Source organism: Trichomycterus rosablanca, chromosome 1 (assembly GCF_030014385.1).
Source record: "Trichomycterus rosablanca isolate fTriRos1 chromosome 1, fTriRos1.hap1, whole genome shotgun sequence".
Lineage (NCBI taxonomy): Eukaryota > Metazoa > Chordata > Actinopteri > Siluriformes > Trichomycteridae > Trichomycterus > Trichomycterus rosablanca.
In genome coordinates this window covers 37,540,602-37,564,937 of record NC_085988.1, presented here as the reverse complement: position 1 = coordinate 37,564,937, position 24,336 = coordinate 37,540,602, and the positions used below count along the sequence as shown (strand labels likewise).

The 24,336-nt window shown below is 38.9% G+C and overlaps 1 protein-coding gene across 1 annotated transcript in view; it reads right to left on the bottom strand.

The window, feature by feature from the left end:
• pot1 (protection of telomeres 1 homolog) overlaps nt 1–24,336 on the bottom strand; it is a 114,657-nt gene that overhangs the window by 42,187 nt on the left and 48,134 nt on the right. The window contains exons 7-10 of the mRNA XM_062992292.1: nt 20,389–20,494; nt 16,138–16,268; nt 15,607–15,900; nt 7,501–7,656 (exon numbers count right to left, since the gene is read on the bottom strand). Coding sequence (XP_062848362.1) covers nt 7,501–7,656; nt 15,607–15,900; nt 16,138–16,268; nt 20,389–20,494 — 687 coding nt within the window. The remainder of the gene's footprint in view (nt 1–7,500; nt 7,657–15,606; nt 15,901–16,137; nt 16,269–20,388; nt 20,495–24,336) is intronic.

Sequence of the window (24,336 nt, the reverse complement as noted above, 5' to 3'; positions counted from 1 at the left end):
GAGTTTACCAGAGCTTCACAGGTTGCCACTGGAATGCTTTTCCACTCCTCCATGACGACATCACGGAGCTGGCGGATATTCGAGACTTTGCGCTCCTCCACCTTCCGCTTGAGGATGCCCCAAAGATGTTCTATTGGGTTTAGGTCTGGAGACATGCTTGGCCAGTCCATCACCTTTACCCTCAGCCTCTTCAATAAAGCAGTGGTCGTCTTAGAGGTGTGTTTGGGGTCATTATCATGCTGGAACACTGCCCTGCGACCCAGTTTCCGGAGGGAGGGGATCATGCTCTGCTTCAGTATTTCACAGTACATATTGGAGTTCATGTGTCCCTCAATGAAATGTAACTCCCCAACACCTGCTGCACTCATGCAGCCCCAGACCATGGCATTCCCACCACCATGCTTGACTGTAGGCATGACACACTTATCTTTGTACTCCTCACCTGATTGCCGCCACACATGCTTGAGACCATCTGAACCAAACAAATTAATCTTGGTCTCATCAGACCATAGGACATGGTTCCAGTAATCCATGTCCTTTGTTGACATGTCTTCAGCAAACTGTTTGCAGGCTTTCTTGTGTAGAGACTTCAGAAGAGGCTTCCTTCTGGGGTGACAGCCATGCAGACCAATTTGATGTAGTGTGCAGCGTATGGTCTGAGCACTGACAGGCTGACCCCCCACCTTTTCAATCTCTTCAGCAATGCTGACAGCACTCCTGTGCCTGTCTTTCAAAGACAGCAGTTGGATGTGACGCTGAGCACGTGCACTCAGCTTCTTTGGACGACCAACGCGAGGTCTGTTCTGAGTGGACCCTGCTCTTTTAAAACGCTGGATGATCTTGGCCACTGTGCTGCAGCTCAGTTTCAGGGTGTTGGCAATCTTCTTGTAGCCTTGGCCATCTTCATGTAGCGCAACAATTCGTCTTTTAAGATCCTCAGAGAGTTCTTTGCCATGAGGTGCCATGTGGGAACTTTCAGTGACCAGTATGAGAGAGTGTGAGAGCTGTACTACTAAATTGAACACACCTGCTCCCTATGCACACCTGAGACTTAGTAACACTAACAAGTCACATGACATTTTGGAGGAAAAATGACAAGCAGTGCTCAATTTGGACATTTAGGGGTGTAGTCTCTTAGGGGTGTACTCACTTTTGTTGCCGGTGGTTTAGACATTAATGGCTGTATATTGAGTTATTTTGAGGGAAGAATAAATTTACACTGTTATATAAGCTGCACACAGACTACTTTTCATTGTGTCAAAGTGTCATTTTGTCAGTGTTGTCCCATGAAAAGATATACTTAAATATCTGCAGAAATGTGAGGGGTGTACTCACTTTTGTGATACACTGTATATTTATATACTGGTGCTGGTCATAAAATTAGAATATCATGAAAAAGTTGATTTTTTTTCAGTAATTCCATTCAAAAAGTGAAACTTGTATATTATATTCATTCATTACACACAGACTGATATATTTCAAATGTTTATTTCTTTTAATGTTGATGATTATAACTGACAACTAATGAAAACCCCAAATTCAGTATCTCAGAAAATTAGAATATTACTTAAGACCAATACAAAAAAAGGATTTTTAGAAATGTTGGCCAACTGAAAAGTATGAACATGAAAAGTATGAGCATGTACAGCACTCAATACTTAGTTGGGGCTCCTTTTGCCTGGATTACTGCAGCAATGCGGCGTGGCATGGAGTCTGGCGTATCGCATCTTCCTCTTCACAATACCTCATAGATTTTCTATGGGGTTAAGGTCAGGTGAGTTTGCTGGCCAATTAAGGACAGGGATACCATGGTCCTTAAACCAGGTACTGGTAGCTTTGGCACTGTGTGCAGGTGCCAAGTCCTGTTGGAAAATGAAATCTGCATCTCCATAAAGTTGGTCAGCAGCAGGAAGCATGAAGTGCTCTAAAACTCCCTGGTAGACGGCTGCGTTGACCTTGGACCTCAGAAAACACAGTGGACCAACACCAGCAGATGACATGGCACTCTAAACCATCACTGACTGTGGAAACTTTACACTGGACCTCAAGCAATGTGGATTATGTGCCTCTCCTCTCTTCCTCCAGACTCTGGGACCTTGATTTCCAAAGGTAATGCAAAAATTACTTTCATCAGAGAACATAACTTTGGACCACTCAGCAGTCCTTTTTGTCTTTAGCCCAGGCGAGACGCTTCTGACGCTGTCTCTTGTTCAAGAGTGGCTTGACACAAGGAATGCGACAGCTGAAACCCATGTCTTGCATACGTCTGTGCGTGGTGGTTCTTGAAGCACTGACTCCAGCTGCAGTCCACTCTTTGTGGATCTCCCCCACATTTTTGAATGGGTTTTGTTTCACAATCCTCTCCAGGGTACTTTTTTTCTACCACATCTTTTCCTTCCCTTCGCCTCTCTATTAATGTGCTTGGAGATACTGAATTTGGGGTTTTCATTAGTTGTCAGTTATAATCATCAACATTAAAAGAAATAAACATTTGAAATATATCAGTATGTGTGTAATGAATTAATATAATATAAAAGTTTCACTTTTTGAATGGAATTACTGAAATAAATCTTTTTCATGATATTCTAATTTTATGACCAGCACCAGTATATATATATATATGAAAGAATCTAGAATCCGAAAACATTAACATAATTTTTATAACATTCTTTTGTACTTCAATGTACAGCATTTACGGATTCCAAAAGACTATGTTGCTCATCTGTCCTTTACAAAAAATAAACATTCCACATTGTGGAAAGTGGGAGACTGCACATAGCTCCACTTCCAGCTTGCTTCAGTATTGTTGGTATAACACTGGGATAGCAATTGCTCATCAATCTGACACCTTTCTCGACTATCTGTAGTGGAATCATGTCCTTGCATAGGTGGATTGTTATGATGATCCATCATTGTATTTTATGCTATACACAGCACCTTGAGAAAATGCCTCTTCAAGTGGTGTCTCACCCTTTGACTTCACTTTTTTTTTTAAACTGGCTGGTGCTAGTGGCTGGCAAATCCAAAAACTTCAATCTCATACACTCTTGTTATTTTCACACATTTTCTGATTTGCTAGTAGGGTTCAGATTTGCTAAACATTAAGTTGCTAAGATTACCACTCTTTATCCACCAGTGACACAGCCACTCTTATCTATTAACCTAGTGTTATGCTAATGGAACTGGCTAAGGAGCGGTACCAACTCTGCACAACGCTCTATAGTGCTTCTATCGGCAAACATCATTATATGATTTGCTGCCTATTGAAACCTACAACTGTTGTATAAGCTATGCTATTGTATAAAGGTGAATGAAAAATCCACACCGTACAAGGAATTAAAGCCAATATAATGAATGAACCATTTTACCTCCCAATACTATCTTATCTCTTTTATTTATCTACATTCGTCACATTTAGCTCATCCATACAGAATCCCTCAGTACTGTTGCATACTCGGCAAAGCCAGGAAACAACAAATGCTTTAATGTTGGGCCTAACAATAATGCCTATTTACAACACGGTGGCATTTGCCCTTTATTCACAGAGACCAGCTTACCAGAAGAAAGCCTAGAAAACACCTCATTACCATTCAGAACTAATTATTAGCATGCCAGCCACTATTGCTTGCAATTGTGCATCATTCTTGGCTCTCACACAATCACAATTTTTTTTTCTCCAAAACATAAACACTGATTTGACCCTTCAACATTCATTCATCAGTTCTCTCACCTTTAGCGATACAACCAAGCATTGCTGATCTGAGGTGGACACATTAGTACCCTGGGTTACTGGAACAAACAGATTTAGTGGCCATGCCATCGATGTTCACTTCTAAAGTCACTTAGTGACCTACTGAAAGTGGCGAGCAACAGACATTTATCTCACTTATCAACTATAAAAACAGTCCTAAAAACAATTCCTTATTGTCAAGACTGTTCATATCTTCAGCTCCAGAATAACACACACACACATAGAGTACACACACAAACACATACCACATACAGAGCCATAACATTAAAACCACCTCCTTGTTTCTACACTCACTGTCCATTTTATCAGCTCCACTTACCATATAGGATCACTTTAAAGTTTTACAATTACTGTTTGTAGTCCATATGTTTATCTACATACCTTTTCAGCCTGCTTTCACCCTGTTCTTCAATGGTCAGGACCCTCACAGGACCACTACAGAGCAGGTATTATTTGGGTGGTGAGTCATTCTCAACACTGCAGTGACACTGACATGGTGGTGGTGTGTTAGTGTGTGTTGTGCTGATATGAGTGGATCAAACACAGCGGCACTGCTGGAGTTTAAAACACCTCACTGTCACTGCTGCACTGAGAATAGTCCAACCAAAGATATCCAGCCAACAGCGCCCCATGGGCAGCGTCCTGTGACCACTGATGAAGGTCTAGAAGATGACCAACTCAAACAGCAGCAATAGATGAGCGATCATCTCTGACTTTACTTCTACAAGGTGGACCAACTAGATAGGAGTGTCTAATAGAGTGGACAGTGAGTGGACACAGTATTTAAAAACTTTTGATAATCAGATAATCTTTTGGTATTTAAAAAATATTGATAATCAGATTAGTATTGTGTTCTTTAAAAATAAGACATTTTTGCATTAATCAAGCTCTGAAATTAAAGCATCGTTTTCATTATTTTGATCTGCTTGAAGTTGTCTGAACTTAAATGGAAATTAGAAACAAATCTGACCTTATGTACAAAGGAACGGTCATGGTCATGTGCTGAGTTGTTTTTCAGTGGTGTTGAATTCAAAGAACTCAAATTTTCATTTCAATTATTGTGCTGATTATATGTTTTGTTATATATTTACACACACAGTGCAAAATAAATCACCGTTATTGCATATTTACTACAGTAAATGATTTTGGATAAAAATCTAAGCATGATATTAAAAGAGGAAAAAAATAACACATAAAACGTCATTTTTTTCAGGAAATTAAGTTATTCAACTTTCGTTGGTTCTGTGAAAAACTCTACCAATTCAATCCAGCAAATGTAATTATAAACTTGGTAATCTGACTGAAAGTTTGATTTTAGTCTGTCAGCAAAGTGAAAAGAAATATTGATAGCTTTTTATTGACACTAAATATGCAGCAAACAGTTATAAAGAAAGCAACTGCTTTTTCTCAAGGATAATATGAGTGTGCAAAATGTTGTTTTCTTAGTGTACAATTATTTTATTTTAATTACTCAGAAGAAAATCTGAAAATAATTATATTACGTTATGTATACACATATTTGACATTTAAAAAATATATATTTCTGCATTTTTCCCTTTTCTTTCAATCTCATTTTATCCAATTAGCCAGTTGTATATCTCCTCCACTGCCAAAGACCTGTACCCTAAATGAGGAGGACTGTACCCAATACACGCCCCATCCAACATGTGTGAAGTAGCAAACAGCTTCTTTTCAACTGCATGAGGCGGGTTCAGACAGGGATCAGTATGGTGTATGGAGAGTTACGCACTGATCTCCACACTACTGTCTGTTTTCGTGCATGCACAATTGACCAGCCAGCAGAGACCGCAATTGCAGAACTCCCTCCTTCAGACACAGCCAATCAGGCCAGCTGATAGAAGAGCTGAGATTTGAACCTGAGAGCTTAAGATCTCAGCGGTGGTGGGCAAGCCTGTTCTTCTGCATGTACCACCTAAGCGCCCCTATATTTAACTTCTTGACTGTAAAACACAAAAGCTGCCACTTTTACAATATTTATACAGCTTTATTATTCACCTTTAGTAACTGCATTATTTTGGTCAGGGTTGCAGTGGGTCCAAAGCCTATCCTGGAAACACTAAGCACAAGGCAGAAATACACCATGGGCAATGAGCTGATATAATTTAGAAACAATTTATTCATAATTTATACTCCTTTATTGAGACTTGAGGGCAATTTTAAGTAGCCAATTCGCTATTATGTTGAAATACACAGTCAGGAAACCAAAAAACCTAGAGAGAAACCATGCAAGTATTAGACTAGACAAGCTCAGATTATTTCTTCTAATCATTACACACACAAAAAAAGCCTGAACCCTGACTGAGCATGGCTGTACTCAATACACACCTGATTTAACTCGTGTTCAGTAGCAAACCACTTCTTTTTACCTGCATGAGGGTGGTATGGATCTGTACAGTGTATACAGACTCACACACTGATCTCCACTACTGTCTATTTCAGGCAGACGCAATCGACAAGCAGAGACCGCAATTCCCTCAGACACAGCCGATCAAGCCGGCTGATAGAAGAGCTGAGATTTGCAGCAGTGGTGGGCAAGCGCGTTCTTCTGCATGTACCCCCAAAGCGCCCCTATATTTTACTTCTTGACTGTAAGCACCAACTTTTATATACTTAATTAGGATTATTGCAGTAAAAATACAAGAACACCAAAACCATGTATATAAAAACTAGGACTGGCACCAATCCGACACTCTGTACCAGCCCGATATTGGCCCAAATCACTGGATCGGATATCAGAAGGAAAGAAACGTGCAATCCGATCCGATACTGTTGCTTAATGTAAATAACACTTAATGTAAATAACACTTAATGTAAATAAGGCCATTGTTTGCGTGTAAAGCAAATAACACATGAAGATACGTTCCGACAGAGTGCCGTTTATTGCCAGCTTTTGATGACATAATTAACATGTGCCACTGATCTACAACTCATCCGCAACAGCCATTCAGAAATTAAAACACACTGTTCTACTTAAACTTTAAAAAAATCATCTACTACTGCCACAACTAAAAACACTGTTTAAACACAATAAAAACCGCTTTAAAAATAATAAATCACTCACCTGAGATTGTCCTATCTTGTCCCGGTTTGGAGATATCTCACTTCCTCAACGATTAATCCAATAGTGTTGTGAAATAAAACAAACTACAGTACACCGTTTCCCGTTTAGCCACAGATGTCCTCTTCAAAATCCAGCAAGGTTTTTAATAAGCGCGCTTTGTTTTTAATAATCTAAAAACGTGACAGAACTTTAACAGAAAATCTTAACTCTGCGTCAATTCTAATTGGTCAAAAGCGTTTGACTGACATCCACATCTTCCAATTGTAGACACTTTTAAACAAGCCAAAAATGCTGCTAAATGTTCTGTGTAAAAGTGAAAATAAAACAGCAGTTTTGCATGAGTGTGATGTTGTAGGTTCTGTATTTATTCTTTTAGAATATTAGTGTCACAGTCTGAGCATTGTTATTTAGATAACTAGTTTAACCATGGTGCATTGAGACTATTGTATTATTACTGCTTAGTTGTTTGAGAGGAGAAATGACGGTATCGGATTGGTATCGGTATCGGACATAAAAAAGTGGTATCGAGCCAGCCCTAATAAAAACGTGATAAGTAGCTGAAACATGACTACTAGCGCTCTAGTTCATTCAGACATTCATCTCAATAAATTAACCACAATTCTTCTTGCATTTTGTGTCACTTTGTAAAACACTGTTTTCCTCTTACCTTCAACTTCTTGGCTACCTCCACATGGTTGTCATAGACCAGAACGTTGGCTGTCATGTTTTCTCGATCTTGAGCAGTAGTGGACTCTCCCTCCAAGGAATCTGATGCCACAGCCACACTAAGCAATGGATGTGTACATTTAGTCCCATCCCAGACCTGAACAAAAAGGTAAAAACCATTACACCAGCTAGATGATTAATTGGAAATTTTAGGAAAAAAGAAAATGCACTAACAGCTTCCCATAAGCGTTTGTAGAAGGTGTTATAAAAATAGAATCTTATCTTTTAAGCTTATTTTAACAAAATAACAGGAAAAATATAATGGTCATGATGTGATTATCTTAATTCAATTACAGTCATACTCAGATCATAAGTAACCCGAAAAAGGTGTCTGGATATTATCTGATTGGATTTAAGTCTGGACAAAGTCAAAGGAGGCCTTCAACCCACAATGTCTGCTGCCAACCGGTAAGCACTCTGGAGTTTGCATTATGGTAATTATGGCATGAGCAGCCACCTGGTGGAAAGCATTTGATCCAACTGTTTGGACATATTAACAGCAGATTTACCATTCAATATAAGCTATTTTACACAACAAGGTGGCTTGTATATTCCAGAATGGTAATGCTCCAAAACATATGTTTTTTTTTCTTTTGGCTGCTTCGTATTTAGGGGCCTCTACATCGGATCTGGTCCACATACCTGACTAGGCACAGTTTTGGGTTTTTTTGCCGCTGGATGCCCCTACTGACACAACTCTCCTTGATTTTTATCTAGGCTGGCAATGAGAGCGCACTGACAAACGTACCTCCCCAAGAGTCAGCTCTCAGCAGTAGTGGGGTACCAATATCCCACCACCAGTTGTTTGTTTATTAGGATTTTAACATTATGTTTTACACTTTGGTTACATTCATGACAGGAACGGTAGTTACTCGTTACACAAGGTTTATCAGTTCACAAGGTTATATCGAACACAGTCATGGACAATTTAGTATCTCCAATTCACCTCACTGCATGTCTTCGGACTGTGGGAGGAAACCGGAGCTCCCGGAGGAAACCCACACAGACACGGGGAGAACATGCAAACTCCGCACAGAAAGGACCTGGACCGCCCCACCTGAGGATCGAACCTTCTTGCTGTGAGGCGACAGTGCTACCCACCGAGCCATTGTGCTGTCCCCCACCACCAGTCATTCAGGACTTGGATGAGTGCACTACATTAACCGGTTCAGTAAGCAAAGAGTATCCCTTTCCTGACTGCTTTATATTGTTATGGGTTTCTATTATTTTGTCCATCCCAAGTGTGTACAATCAGTGGATTAGTTATGCTGTAAATGATGACACAAATAAAACGTTTATGTAATTTCATTAACGGATGAGTAGAGAAAAGCTAACAAACGGTGCACAGCAACAGATCGTCTACACTCAATAACTGCATAAAATGTACATTGTGTTTACCCATCTAGCTAATAAAGTGACTTATAATTGCACATACAATGCAGGTGAATTGCACTAAACTGACAACAGGGTGTTTTATGAAGCACATCCATGTAAAGCGTTTTCAGAAAAGCATCTCGATCTGTTGCAATTAGCAAAGCTTGAATGATTAACAGATGGTATTATAACCTCGGGGGTATAGTCATCACAGTTGTCTTTGTTCAGTAAAGAAAACTGACTGGATTTAGCCTCAAAAATGATAAATAATAAAGTAAAGTTGTATGTGTTGTGTTGCTGTTTGGCCAAACTCTACCCTTTAGCTTTAGGTGTTTATACAAGTAGAGTGGCTGTAATTTATCAGCCTGTATGGGCAAAGTGGAGGGAATATTTACCTCCTGAGGTTAAGTGTACAAAGATTTCCTCTGGATCCCTAATAGTATTTTACTACCTATGTAATGTGAACAGTTTTCAATCCAAAGAACATGTTAGCCAAAAAGCACCATTATGCAACATGAACCTATTTTTTTTTCCATTAAGTGCGTAGAGCTTTGGGCTATAAATCGAAAGATTGTCAGTTTGAATCCAGGCTGTTCTATGCAACCGCTGTTGGGCCCTTGAGGAAGACCCCTAACCCTGTCTGCTCCAAGGGCACCGTACAATAACTGACCCTGCACTCTGACCCCAGCTACCAAAAAGAATTTCATTGTACTGTACTTGTGTATATGTAGGCATTCTTCTTCATTAAGCTAATACAGAATTACAGTGTGGAATATGTATCTGACAATGTATTGGTCATTATAGGGCCTGTCATAGATGCATGTTGCAAAACAACTGAAGCTGTAGGTCTTAATTAGATTATAGATAGTCAGATGTAACTGAAAGCAGCCCAACACTGAAAATCCTGGCGCTCTCATAATTGAACACAACAGTTGAAGGTACTTTGGTGGCCATTAAGCAAGAGGGCATGTAGCAAGCAAACTATAGTAAAGGGTAAAAATGCATCTTGTGTAAGACATTCTAAATCCATAATGTAAATATAAAAGCTTAAAAATAACAAAACAGGATGAATATCCTACGATTTAAAACAAATAAACCTTACTGATAAAGCCGTACCTAATTCACGGCCTTGAAAATAATGTCAGACTGTGAAATGAGTTGTTTCCCGTGTAATATGCAATTTGCTGTAAAATTCAAAATTTAGGGTTTGTGTTTAGCAATATAACATTTTTCATTTACGTAGCTCCCAGTCATGTTTGTTTTTTATTTACATTTTACCTACTGTCCCACATTAAGCCACAACATGCTGTTTCTGTATTCTGTAGTCTACAAGACTAATAAAGATAAGAGAAACAGGTCTCCTACCAGAAACAGATTAATATTGCTTACGTATTCAATAACAAAACAAAATGATGTAGTAAATATTTAAGCTGCATGGCTATTCTAAAAGGAATACATATGTTCTATTGTGTTTAAAAAGAAATGGATGTGTCCATTAGGAAATGTTGAGTAAGATTTTATTATTTAGAAATCCATCCCAATTTGAAAACCTATTAGTACAGTATAATGCAGTTTGGGGCACATTTATACACACACTAAGAATCTGTCTGGTTAGTTTGGCTTAATGGTGGCTGGAAACAAAGACTCATTTGGGAGGCAACAAATGTAATTGTATGAGCCAATTAATGCTGTCTGAAAATAAGACTGAAAAAAAATTAAAGCAACAATAGCTGAAACCCAAATCTCACATTACTGCACTAAATAGTATGTGTAATAAGAGCACTTAGAATCAATTAGTTCAACACATGTAGGGCCTATGGTGCAGGTTAAGATGCAGCCATTAAATAACAATAAACAACGTTCACATGAGTAAAAATCACCAGATGTCGGTGTGTAAGGTGTGATCATTTTTATGAAAAGGGGTAAGCAATGTAGAAAACGATTTTCTCTTGAGCACTATAGATGTCAGACTGGTCTGTAGCATTCAAAGAAATCACTGCACATGAGATCCAATTGAATAACGGTGCATTGGAGCTAAACACTGCCAGTGATGCTTAAAAATGGTCTAGTTCTGAATCATTTTCTTTTTATTATTTGGCTTGTTAAATCTGAGACATTTTGCGTATGTTGTAGATTTAACTGTCAGTTTCTGGGTGGGTGTTAGAAAAACAGTGGGCTTGGCAGCACTCAATTTCAGAGCCATTCAAAAGCAAATCTTGATATGACATTTTTTTTTTTTGAGAATGGTGGGGGGCCTTCAAGACTAAAGACACACATGGCAGCTGGCCCTGCAAGACTGAAGACACTAGTCTCTTTAACCATCAATCAATGCAGAGATAGGAAAGATTTTGTACACTGGTCATCCTCTCATACAAAGCCCCTTTCAGACCATATGGGAGATCTGTATGCCTACAGTATTTATAATCATAATACAACCCCAAATCAGAAAAAGTTGGGACAGTATGGAAAATGTAAATAATAAAAACACAGAATTTCCTACATTTACTTTGACTTTTATTTGATTGCAGACAGGATGAATCTGAGATATTTCATGTTTTGTCTGCTCAACTTAATTTCATTCATTAATAAACATCCATTCCTGCATTTCAGACCTGCAACACATTCCAAAAAAAGTTGGGACATGAAAGCATTTACCACTTTGTAATGTTGCCATTCCTTTTCACCAAACTTCAAATACGTTTTGGCACTGAGGAGAAAAAGTTATTTAGTGTTCCAGCTTTTATTTTGTCTCATTCTTCCTGCAAACACGTCTTAAGATGTGCAACAGTACGGGGTCGTCGTTGTCGCATTTTTCATTTCAAAATTCTCCACACATTCTCTATTGGGGACAGTTCAGGACTGCAGGCAGGCCAGTCCAGTACCCGTACCCTCTTCATCCACAGCCATGCCTTTGTAATGTGTGCAGCATGTGGTTTTGCATTGTCTTGTTAAAAAACGCATGGACGTCCCTGTAAAAGATGACGTCTTGAAGGCAGCATATGTTGCTCTAAGATCTCAATGTACTTTTCTGCATTAATGCTGCCATCACAGAAGTGTAAATGACCTTTGCCAAGGGCACTGACACACCCCCATACCATGACAGACCCTGGCTTTTGGACTTGTTGCTGATAACAGTCTGGATGGTCCTTTTCGTTTTTGGTCCGGAGCACACAGCGTCCATTTTTTCCAAAAAAGACCTGGAATGCTGATTCATCTGACCACAGTAGACGTTTCCACTGTGTGATGATCCATCCTAGATGCCTCAGAGCCCAGAGAAGTCGACGCCGCTTCCGGACATGGTTAACATACGGCTTCATTTTTGCACAGTAAAGTTTTAAGTGGCATTTGTGCATGTAACTCTGTATTGTAGTGCTTGACAAAGGTTTGCCAAAGTAATCCCTCACCCATGTGGTTATATCAGCTATTGTTGAGTGGCGGTTCTTGATGCAGTGCCGTCTGAAGGATCAAAGATCACAGGCGTTCAGCTTAAGCTTGCACCCTTGGCCTTTACGCACTGAAATTCCTCCTGATTCCTTGAATGGTTTAATGATATTACACACTGTAAAGGGAGAAATATGCAAATCCCTTCCAATCTTTCTTTGAGGTACATTGTTTTTAAACATTTCATAGATTTTCTCACACATTTGTTGACAAACTGGAGATCCTCAGCCTTTCCTGGATGCTGCTTTTGTACCAAACCATGATTACAATCACCTGTTGACATCACCTGTTTGGAATCACATCATGATTTAGTTTTTTCACCTCATTACTAGCCCTAAATTGCCCCCGTCCCAACTTTTTTTGGAATGTGTTGCAGGCCTGAAAAGCAGGAATGGATGTTTATTAATAAATGAAATGAAGTTGAGCAGAAAAAACATGAAATATCTCAGGTTCATCCTGTCTGCAATAAAAAAAAAAGTCAAAGTAAATGTAAGGAACACTGCAGTTTAATTTTATTTGCATTTTCCATACTGTCCCAACTTTTTCTGATTTGTATAATCATTGTTTTATGTCATGTGTTTACACAGTCCATATCCCAGCAAAAGCTTGCTGCTAGTATTGTTTAACAAAGTGGATGTGGTCAAGCTAAAATGGTCCACCATGGCGCTTCACAGCGATGGCAGAGCCACACTGCTGGTAACAGCAGTGCCAATTTCAGGCTGGGCTCACAAATAAAGAAGGTGCATGACATAACGTGAACCTAGTCACTGGGGGCTGCACATATCACTGCACATGTAAGTGCACCCTTAATGCCAGGCCCAAGCCCAGATAAGTAGGACGGTTGCATCAGAAATGGCATCCGTGTGTAAAAACCATGCCATATCATATACGCTGATAAATGATCCGCTGTGGAACTCCTAACAGAAGCAGCCTGAAGGAATTGTTTATTTATTTAGAATTAGGGGCCTACTTAATTTATGGGAAAATGTGCTTAATTTTACAGACCTTGTTTTCCAAAAATCACACATTTCACAAATTATTTAAGAAAAGTGCCACATGTCACATAAGTCATTAAATAACACTCATAAACTGAATGATAGAATAAATGGAAGCTACAATACACAGCACAGCCTACCTTAATAGTTAAAAGACAAAAATACTTCCTCATATTTTCGCACACCATCCCCTGCGTCCACAGAATTGGTTGGGAGTTTTCTAGACTCAGGTACCCGAGCCATGTTTTTAGCTGCTTTAGACTTTGGCATCTTGGACATTTTGTCTAACTGATTGCTAGTGTAACTGAGCGTCTTTAGAGTTTATAAGGAAAGAAATAAACTGTACATAGACAAACTATCAGGAGCATAAAACTTTACTGGCTTGTTCATTTGAGGCGCTGTACAGACTACCGAGAGATGATCACGTGTGTACAGAAGCACACTTTGCACTACCTTTGACTATGGAATCCCCAAGGGGACAAAGTGCACTCAATAGGTAAACACATACATCAGACATTGTCAGCACACTACACCACAGAAAAGTCTGTTTCACTAACATTATTACTGGATAATTGCTAGGACCTCATATTGCACCACATATTTCATACGCTACGCAAATTTTTAATTCCACAGCAAATTGCGTATTTGGTTCATTTCACAGTCTGTGACACGATTTTCACTGCCATAAATTAGGTAAGGCCTTATTCATAACATATAATTTTGAACTTCAATCTAGTTTAGCAGACTTTATTAATGCAATTCTAAAATTATTTATAGATAGAACTGGTCATACATGAGCAGTCTAGTGGTAACTCGCTATTAATAAGATGACCTAACTTAGCCTTAGTAAATAATACAAAACACTACAGCAAATGACATTTACATTCTAAATGATGTACATTTTTATTAAATCTTTTTTAGTCATGATGTGTGATTTTAAATACAGATTTAATTTCATTCTGAACACTGCTATATATCACTTCTGCCACTTTGAATCTTTGTGAAAATGTTGTGGGACTTTTCATCTGGGGAATTGTAAGACCAATAGACAATGTAAAATATCCCATTGTTGTGAATCCTATTCAAATAGTACCTTAAAACTCAACGTTAATTGGTTCTGGGAGTGGCATTGAGTTTATAGAGTGTTGAGTTTCAAGGTATTTTTTTCCCATGAGGATGTATGGGAAAGCTGGTAATGTGTTCCATGGTCCATGGAACAGAATTTCTTTTTTTTTATTTATTTTTTTTATGCATTTTTCTCCCCATTTTTCCCCTCGTTTTAGCGCGTCCAATTTGTCTTCCGCTGCTGACAGACTCCAGATTTGCATCCAAGGAGAGCACGCCGCTGCCCACGCCTTCTTTACACGTGTACAGCCCTCCTCTTCTCGTCCGCGCTTCCTGCACGGGCGTCTCTTCTGACAATCAGGGTCCTTACACAGTGTATGAAGACCCACCCACACATAGTCCGGTCCCCACTTTGTATCTGCTGCAGGCACTGCCAATTATGGCCACCAGATGGCGCCCAGCCGACCGGTGGCAACACCGAGCCTCGAACCCGAGAGTTCAGAAACTCAGTGCTGGTGCGTCAGCGAAATATCCCGCTGTCCCACCTGGGCGCCCCTGAACTGCACATATTTTAGGTTAATGTAAAATAATGGGGTTGTCTTTGACACGTATACATTAAAATTAACACAATATGAATATAATATGAAAAACACTGAAATACAATTGAACAGTTAAAAACAATATAAATACAATAAAACCAAAAAATCCAGCTAAACACATACATGTAGACACTTTCAGAGAGGATTTGAAAGTTATTCCACAAATGTAGATTCGTCTCATAAGCGCACTTTAATGACGTTTTACTGCATCGCTCAAGCCTAAGTTTAGGGGATGTTGAGTTACAAGGTACCACTGTATATGTAAAACCATGCATGAAATTTCATGCACAAAAATGTTTGACCCGTCATGTTACTGTTTACGCATTTAACATTTATCACTGACTCTCAAGTTTTGAGAATTTGTTAGGAAAAAAGAGGCTTTAGTGGTACAAAAAAGTTTTAGCCTAGTAGACTGAATAGCTTCTAGAATTATCATTATGAAACCTTGAACAATTTTGCATTCAGTCTTCTATTCAGAGAAGAGATTAGACTAAACTACCGGGTCATTACAGTAAGGAAAAGTCATCAGATTAATGAGGTAATTCACCACGTAGTACGTAGTGAAGTACGTACCTTGAGCAGCATGCATCTGGTGTCCATGCAGGCCTTTGCTAGCAGCTGGCAGGTCAGATCAAAGTACATTCTAGGCTGAACTGAGGACAGAGGAACAGTAGTCTCACTGGCTTGTACCAACTGCGTCGCTGCCCACGCACGTAGCGCCTCCACTGTGCATTTATCAGCTTCATTAAAGTGGAAAGTTCGACTTGATGCCCGAGGCTCAATGGGGGTGTTAATGGCCCCGTCAAAAGTGACTGTAGACCAGCCCAAAGTGGTCAGTAGGGTCATAGAGTGGTTGAACATCTGAGCCTGTGGAGAAGTACCAACACACTATTAATCACACTGAATAGTGAACGCTCGAGTGTTGCTTAAATCGACCTTAATCAACCATAATCACTTGGATTAGAGTCCATTACCGAGTTCAGCACTCATAAAGTAATTGCAGCCGGAGTGGACGTAATCATCGAGGCACTTCATAAAGTTTAAATCTAGCCCAGTTCTGGAAGCAAATCCATAGATCAAAGTTGACAGATACAGTCTCATTACCTTCACTCTGTGGAGACGAATGATGTCTCCAATTCGGAAGATTTTTGGATGATCCTCGAGCTTTTCACTGAAAATAGTGCAGCCCACTTTAGCATTCGTCTGGTCTGTGATCTTCAGCGTGGAACAGTAATCTGTAGAAATTCAGTGGATCCACAGTGATTAGGCTAGCTTAGGTGCTGAGCTCTAGTCAAAATTACAAATGCAAATCAACTCCAATACTGAATAAATGAAGACAAAAAGGTCACTAGCACAACCTCAAGCTTAAAATTAAGCAAGCAAACTGTAGTCATGAACTGTTACCAGGATTTTAAAACCACTGAAACTGCTACAAATAAAAAGCTTTGTAAACATGAATAGATTAAACCTTTAGATATTTTCAGGTATGTTTAATTGCCATCTCATTACTCAAACATGTTTCTGTGTTTTGTTTTTAATTGACTCAAGGTGAAGTGTCTCTATACAAAATATTAGCTAACAATTAAATGTCATTAAACTTTGTTTTGGATTATTTAAAATTATTAATTTTTTTCACTAATCCTTAGTGACTGGAGTAAAACATGCAGACAGATGAAGACCATGCCGAACTCCTCCCAGACAGTAACCAAAATGTAACCAGTAACAGTGCCATGATCTTGGTGCTGTGCGCTACCCACAATATGTGCTGTGTGGCTAATTACATTTACAATAACTGCATTTGGCAGACTCTTTTGTCCAAAGCAACTTACAATTGTCACTGATTAAAGTCCAAGCAATTGAGGGTTAAGGGCCCAGCAATGGAAACTTGGTGGTGGTGGGGCTTTAACAAGAAGCCTGATAACTGGTGCTGTGGTAGCTCAGCGGTTAGGGTACTAATCAGAGGTCGCTGGTTTAAGCCCCACCATCACCATGTTGCCACTGTTGGGCCCCTGAACAAGGCCCTTAATCCTTGATTAAAATTGTTTTGAGTCAGAATTTTAAGTTGCTTTGCTAAATGCTTCAAATATAAATATAAAAATGGTACCTTAACCACTAGGGTACCACTGCTTATAATAGACACATTATAAATAATAAGAAAAGACATGAATAACAGTGCAAAAAATATCCAAAACATATTACCAAAATACACCAAGTGATTACAAAATAATAAGCAACATTGTAGAGAATCTCCTGCAAAATTGGTTCAAAAGCTTTGACTGATGATAATGACTTAAATACAAAGACATGATGATTTAATTATATAATTACAATCATTGATAATAAACCTTGCCAGCGCATGGAAATGTTAAATTGCAGAATCTGACTATTAACTGCAGTTCTGTCAATTATGATTTCCTCAAATAGCTATAATTATTCTATTAAGTTATACTTTTCACAGGCTTACTCACACGTAATACAAACTGCATTTTTATGGGAGTGAAACAGTAACATATCAATTTTAACATTTCAAAAGCAACACTGAAATCTGATACAATGACACAGACAGAACACTCATTATCTCTATGCTGCGAGCCTGTAAACCACTAAAAATAAAATGACAAGGAGACAATGGTAGTGGTGTGTTTTTTCTATTTGGTTGTTTTTTAGACCTCTCTTTCTTTGGGGTCATTTGGCCTAAATGGACTAAATATTGGAACATTTAAAAGTGTATTTCTTCCAAGAGTATGTGGTAATCATGAGAATAAACATTGTCCTGAGTCCCTAGTGGAAAAGAATACACGTCTGTAGAGTCACTGATGAATCATCGTGCATAGGGGGCAGTTTAGGTGCACAATCTGTTCAGAAGCACACAGTAAAATGATAATATGAACAACCCTACAACAAAATCATATTTAAGACAAACAGGAAATCTTGCAGTGTTAACATAGTAAATGATGTTACAAATTTGTTAACATTGCTGCCATTTAGGTGGCATGGTGGCTTATTGGGTAGCACGGTCACCTCACAGCAAGAAAGTTCTGGGTTCAGTTCTCAGGGACAGGAGTTTGCATGTTCTTCCCATGTCTGCGTGGGTTTCCTTCGGGAGCTTTGGTGTCCTCCCACAGTCCAAAGTCATGCAAGTGAATTGAATTGGAGATACAAAATTGTCCATGACTGTGTTTGACATTAAAAGCTTGACATGATGAATCTTGTGTAACCAGCGATTAATTGTTCTGTCATGTATGTAACCAAAGCGTGTAAAACATGACGTTAAAATCCTAATAAATAAAATAAACATGCCATTCAGGTTTTGTTCTTCTTCTGTCATGTGTTTTTTGTCTTTTGCTGTCAAGTTAATTCTGAACACATGCATAGAGCTGTCTACTGTTTGGGTCTTCAGGCTTCTAAATGACTCTTATTGTTTTTCTAAGTGTATCCATCTATCTTCTTGTTGGCCGTCCTCTTTCTTTTTTCTCTTCAACCTTTCAAGAATAATTGTCTTTTCCAATGAATTGGTTCTCCTAGTTATGTATCCAAAATAAGAGAGCTTCATTTTGCTTATCTCAGCTTCGAGTGAGCTTAATGGTTTTGCAGCTGGATAAATAATAAAAAGGACTGCATCTATTAAAACATACAGTATGTTTGCAATATTCAGTGACATTAAGAAAGATGCACAGATTTATTGGTTAAAAACTGCTTTATATTTGCCATGACCTTTCACATTCACATTGATCCAGCCCAAAGCATTCGCCTCTTTAGGCACATGTGCACAAAGCCCAATTCTTTCTGCTGATTAAATTGGACAGGAGCCCTGACTCTCTTTGCTCATCACAATGATCCATCGACAAGAGGCTTTGACTGAAATGAGGATTGATTTTCAGCACTTCACAAGATGGCAGCACAATGCAACCTGAAGCATGATCAATGACCTGAATGTGTTAAAGCACATGTAATTGCAGCATGATTGCAGTCCAGTAGCTAAAGAAAACAAGCAAGATTATTAAAGATGCATTAATTTCCCTAAAAAAAGAGGTAGATCTGTTATTTGTACACACGACTGGTTTGGATTATTTGTCTGCTGTAATCTACACCATGACTCACGTAAGTTTATGTGGTGTAAGGCTAAGAACCACGCTGCTGATAACAGGCTGGGCTAACAAATACAGAAGACGAATGGCATTACGTGAACCCATCCATTGAGGGAAGACATATCAGTGCCGGACCCACTAAGCAGCCGATCATTTTATCTACACTGTCACTCAAGGATTATGAGGATTTAAAACCAGTGTCACAGACAAGAGATGAAGACAGGCAATGGACAAGAAAAATGCTTTTACCTACACCAATCAGCCATAACATTAAAACCACCTCCTTGTCTTTTACACTCACTGTCCATTTTATCAGCTTCACTTACTATAAAGAAGCACTGTAGTCCATCTGTTTCTCTGCATGCTTTGTTAGCCCCCTTTCATGCTGTTCTTCAATGGTCAGGACTCTCTTAGGACCACTGTAGAGCAAGTATTATTTGGGTGGTGGATAATTCTCAGCACTGCAGTAACACTGACATGGTGGTGGTGTGTTAGTGTATGTTGTGCTGGTATGAGTGGATCAGACACAGCAGCGCTGATGGAGTTTTTAATCACCTCTGATAGCTGAAGCTGATAACATGGACAAGTGGATGCATGCGTGTCTAGTACTGTAGGGTACTGTGCAATGTAAAAATCTGCCTTCTGCACAAGAAACTGGAGTTTATTATTATTTTGTCTGCATAAACACACTTACAGTAGCTTGTTATTTACACCTCAACCTTTGGAGATCCAGACTTTCCCCATTGTGGTTTCGATACATCACAGGTTGTCATAAGAAATGAAATGGGATTTTTTTTTTGGAAGTGTTAAGGAATCCGTGAAGGTCAGCAGACGATAGAGAATAAGTTCAGAAACTCAGAAACGCATAAAGCGTATGTTGTATAGTAGCAACATATTTGATTCAAGTTTGCAAAGAGAACACAAAAGCCAGTATTTTACTGCTTAATAACATAAATGAACAGCTACACAATTTTCCACCACATCCCTAACACAACCCCCCCTCCCCACCCCAAAAGAACATTTAATAGGAAAAGTGTATTTTATGCATTTGTATTTGTCAAGTTTCTGCTGTAATTACGTTTAATGCTGTTTCTGGTTTACGTCATCTATCTGTTATTCTACGTAGCATTTTGATACAGCTTTTTCTTCATATCTATGAGCAATATGAGTGATGCAAGCAGAGCTGAGAGCTTTTTCCAAGCCTTACTCAGAGCCTGGGGGAGCAAATAACAATAAGACACATTATTACTGTGTTTTTTGGACTCACCTGTGCCCTTGGTTGGGAAAGGCTGCTTGAAGAAGGTCACTACGCCATACACATTTACTATTCTGTGTGGTTTCAGTTCGTTTAAAGGAACATATGTGTAGCGAGCCTAAGCAGAGAATAAAAACACACAACAAAATTCACAAGCTTCAACTAAATGCAAATACATGTTTTATGTTGTACATTCCTCAAAAAAGCCATAATGACATTGTAGCATACCCTTGGAATTGTCTCAGCTAGGATCATAAAGTATAGCATCTGGCTAGTTTTTTTTTTTTTTTGAATTCTTAACTGATTTCCAAAATCCTTTTAAGTTAAAATTAATTTGTGGAATAGCTTTTAAATCAAAACATTTCATGAAAAACAAATAATAACACTCAAGCATGTCCTCTTGGACTGGTACCTAATGCACAATGTCATGCAAAAGCAATGTTAATACACATGAAGCTGCACCCAGGAAGAATGAAATAAACAAGCACACAATATTCACATTTGCATAAAATCAGACTGACGCTAAACGTGCGGTGCAAAAGATTCAACTACTTAATACAATAATTAGAATAAATAGTAGAAAAGCTTCCAAAATGGGCCACGTAAGGACAAGCACAGAAAAACAGACAGGCTTTCACAATATGCAAAACACATTTAGCATTTAAACAGGAATTAGTTAGTGTTTAAGCAGCTTATCGTGGACCAACATAGGCACAGTCACCTAAGAAAAGAGCAGTGAACTCGAAATCAGCTAAAGCAGCGGTTCTTAACCTTTTTTTTCTCTTAAAAACCCCCTCATGGATTATGATATTACTCTTACAAAAGGTATCGCATCTCAGCATGTCTGCAAGATATCCCACTATGGATGTCGGCTCATCACCTAAAACTTAATCCCAGCAAGACAGAGCTGTTACTTATTCCTGCCTTATTTCCAACCAGGATCTAGTCATCTCTCTTGATGACTCCCAGATCAGACCAACTGATAAGGTAAGAAGCCTTGGTGTCATCCTGGATAACCAGCTGCCCTTCTCTTCTCATGTAGCCAACATAACAAGATCGTGCCGGTTCCTCCTCTACAACATCAGGAAGATTCGACCATTTCTCTCCATGGAAGCTACTCAGATTCTGGTGCAATCACTTGTAATCTGTCGGCTGGACTACTGCAACTCCCTCTTGACAGGTGCTCCCATGTCCACTATCAAACCCTTACAGCTCATTCAAAATGCAGCTGCTCGCCTGGTTTTTAACCAACCTAAACACTGCCACATCACCCCACTGCTGCGTTCTCTTCACTGGCTTCCTGTAGCTTCACACATTCAGTTTAAAACACTGATGCTCGCCTACAAAGCTAAAAATGGACCAGCTCCAAACTACCTCTGTACAATGCATCCTCTGAGCCACTAGTCTCGCTCACCTTGATCCTCCACCCAGGACTCGAGGAAGACAGGCATCAAGGCCCTTTTATGTTCTAGCACCCAAGTGGTGAAACGAACTTCCTCTGTCTGTCCGAACATCTGAGTCTCTCACTGTCTTCAAGACAATTAAAAACCCACCTCTTAACTAAGCATTAAGAGGTGCACTTAAACTGAGAACTAACATGTAATTACTAACACTTTTATAAAAAAAAGTATTTTCTACTTAAACTAGTAGGGAAATGTTTACTGTGGAAGCACTTCGGTAGGTCACTCTGGATAATAATGTCTGCTAAATGCCGAATATGTAAATGTCTTTTTGCTCATGGAAAATTTGATGAATCCATGATGGTGTATTATCTTGGTATTTTCTGATTTCGTTTAAATGTAGTAGGTTTACTTCTGATGAACTGGTGGTAGTAGCTTCATCACTTTGGTCTACGTCAGCAAGATTAGCATTAACAACTAAATTTTTTATAGCTGCCATCTGTTGACGTGACATCAAAAGAAATCTGTTATGTGCCAATAACCTAGTGATTTTCCATTTCCATCACATGTGATCCTTACTCTTTTTAATTCAATGCAGTTTAGGCCTCTAGGGGGCCACTAAGCTAAAGTGCTGGCATGATATAGCACATTGCTTGATCAACTGCTTAATACTGGCATAGTATTGCTCGCTACAATAAATTTTCTAATATTTATACAACTATTTTTTCCAAGCTGCATTTCTGAAATAGTTGGGACATTTTGTAAAATGCATTAAAAACAAGAATCTGATTTGTTAATTCTCTGGAACCCTTTTTTAAACTGACAAATTAAAATAAATGATTCCCACTGTCTCCACCGATTAACTGAATAGTATTTTGTAAATATAAACAAATTTAATTAATGTAATGTTTAGCCTACTATTAATTTCACTTTTAACGATTAAAATGAAATCAATGCTGTGGGAAGTGTTGCACCTAGAAACCATGACAGATCTTAGCTTTTGCACCTTTTACTGATTATGTTCCTTTTCGTCTCTGGCACAGAAAACCAGCCATCTGTTTTTGCTCAAAGAACCTAAAAGTGGACTCATCTGACCATGGCACTTATTTCCAGTGTCTCTCAGTCCATCTAAGATGAGCTTGGGCCAAACAACTTTTGAAGAGAATTGATGTATGACCTTCCGTTGGCGTAATATAATTTCAGGTTACATTTCTTGATGCAGCACTGAATGGTTTCTTTCCCCAGATTTTGCTCCCAATCTTGTATCCAATTCCCTAATTGCATTTTGCTTCCTCTACTGCTGCTGACCTCAACTCCTGACCGAGGAGAGGCATGACAAACACACACTCCCTCCGACACCTACACCTTTTTAGCTTAAATGGAGATCTGCATCCCTTCGGATAGTCAAGCACCAATCTCCAATATCACCAGTCTTTGTGCAAGCGTCATCAATCAACCAGCATGGGTCGTAAATCATTGTAAATAACAAGCCAATTATTGTCCACAGAGGTGTCTGGTCTGTCCGTAGCAGAGTTGAGATTCAAGTGCTCTAGTGTGAAAGCATGTTTTACCCAGCGGGAAACTGTGTTAAGTGACGACGGTTTCCCAAAGTACTCCTGAGCCCCTTTGGCTGCATTTATAACATTAGCATGACGGTTTCTCATGCAATGTCATCTGAGGGCTTGAGGGTCATGCACATTCAACGTTGTTTGTTTAACCTTGCCCTACACATACAGATTTCTCAGCATTGCCTGAATCTTTTCACAATATTATATATGGTAGATGATAAAACAGCTAAATTATTTAAAATTTTGCATTAATAAATGTTCTTTCGGAATTAATAAACAATTCCTACTTATTTGCATATCATGATACCCTCACATGCAACCAATTCACCTGCTCATTGGTAAAGTGCAACTTGTATATAACTATAATTGTTTCAGTGTGTTGCACGCATTAAATGTGTTTATTTAACAAAATACAGTCAAGTAAATCAGCCATTTACATTTGCTGCATTTAGCAGACACTTTTAACCAAAGTGACTTACAATTGTGGCAGAGTACAATTCAAGCAATTGAGAATATATATAATTTGCAGAAACTTTGGGACACTTTCTTAACAGACAAAAGGACACATTTCAGTGTTTTCAATGACAAACTGCTTTTTGGACAGAGGCACGTTTGCCACTGGGTCACTGGGTCTTTTAATTATACTTTTTAATCGTTTGGCAATTGATGCTAATTGAAGACACTAATTGTTGCAGTTGTTGCCCATTCTTGCTGTATACTCAGAAGTCCATGTTTGCGGTTGTCTAATTCTCCTCTTCATGATGTGCCATACATTTTCAATAGGAGACACATTTGGACTATAGGAAGGGCAATTAAGCACACTTACTCTATTTTGGAATCCTGTCTACTGTTGTAACTTGTGTAGGAAGCCTGGGATTGTCCTGTTAAAATACCAGATGTTATACTGTCCTGGGAAAAGACGTCATTTTGATGGCAGCATGTGTCCCTTTAAAATACCAATATAAGCATCAGCATCAGTGGTACCTTCACAT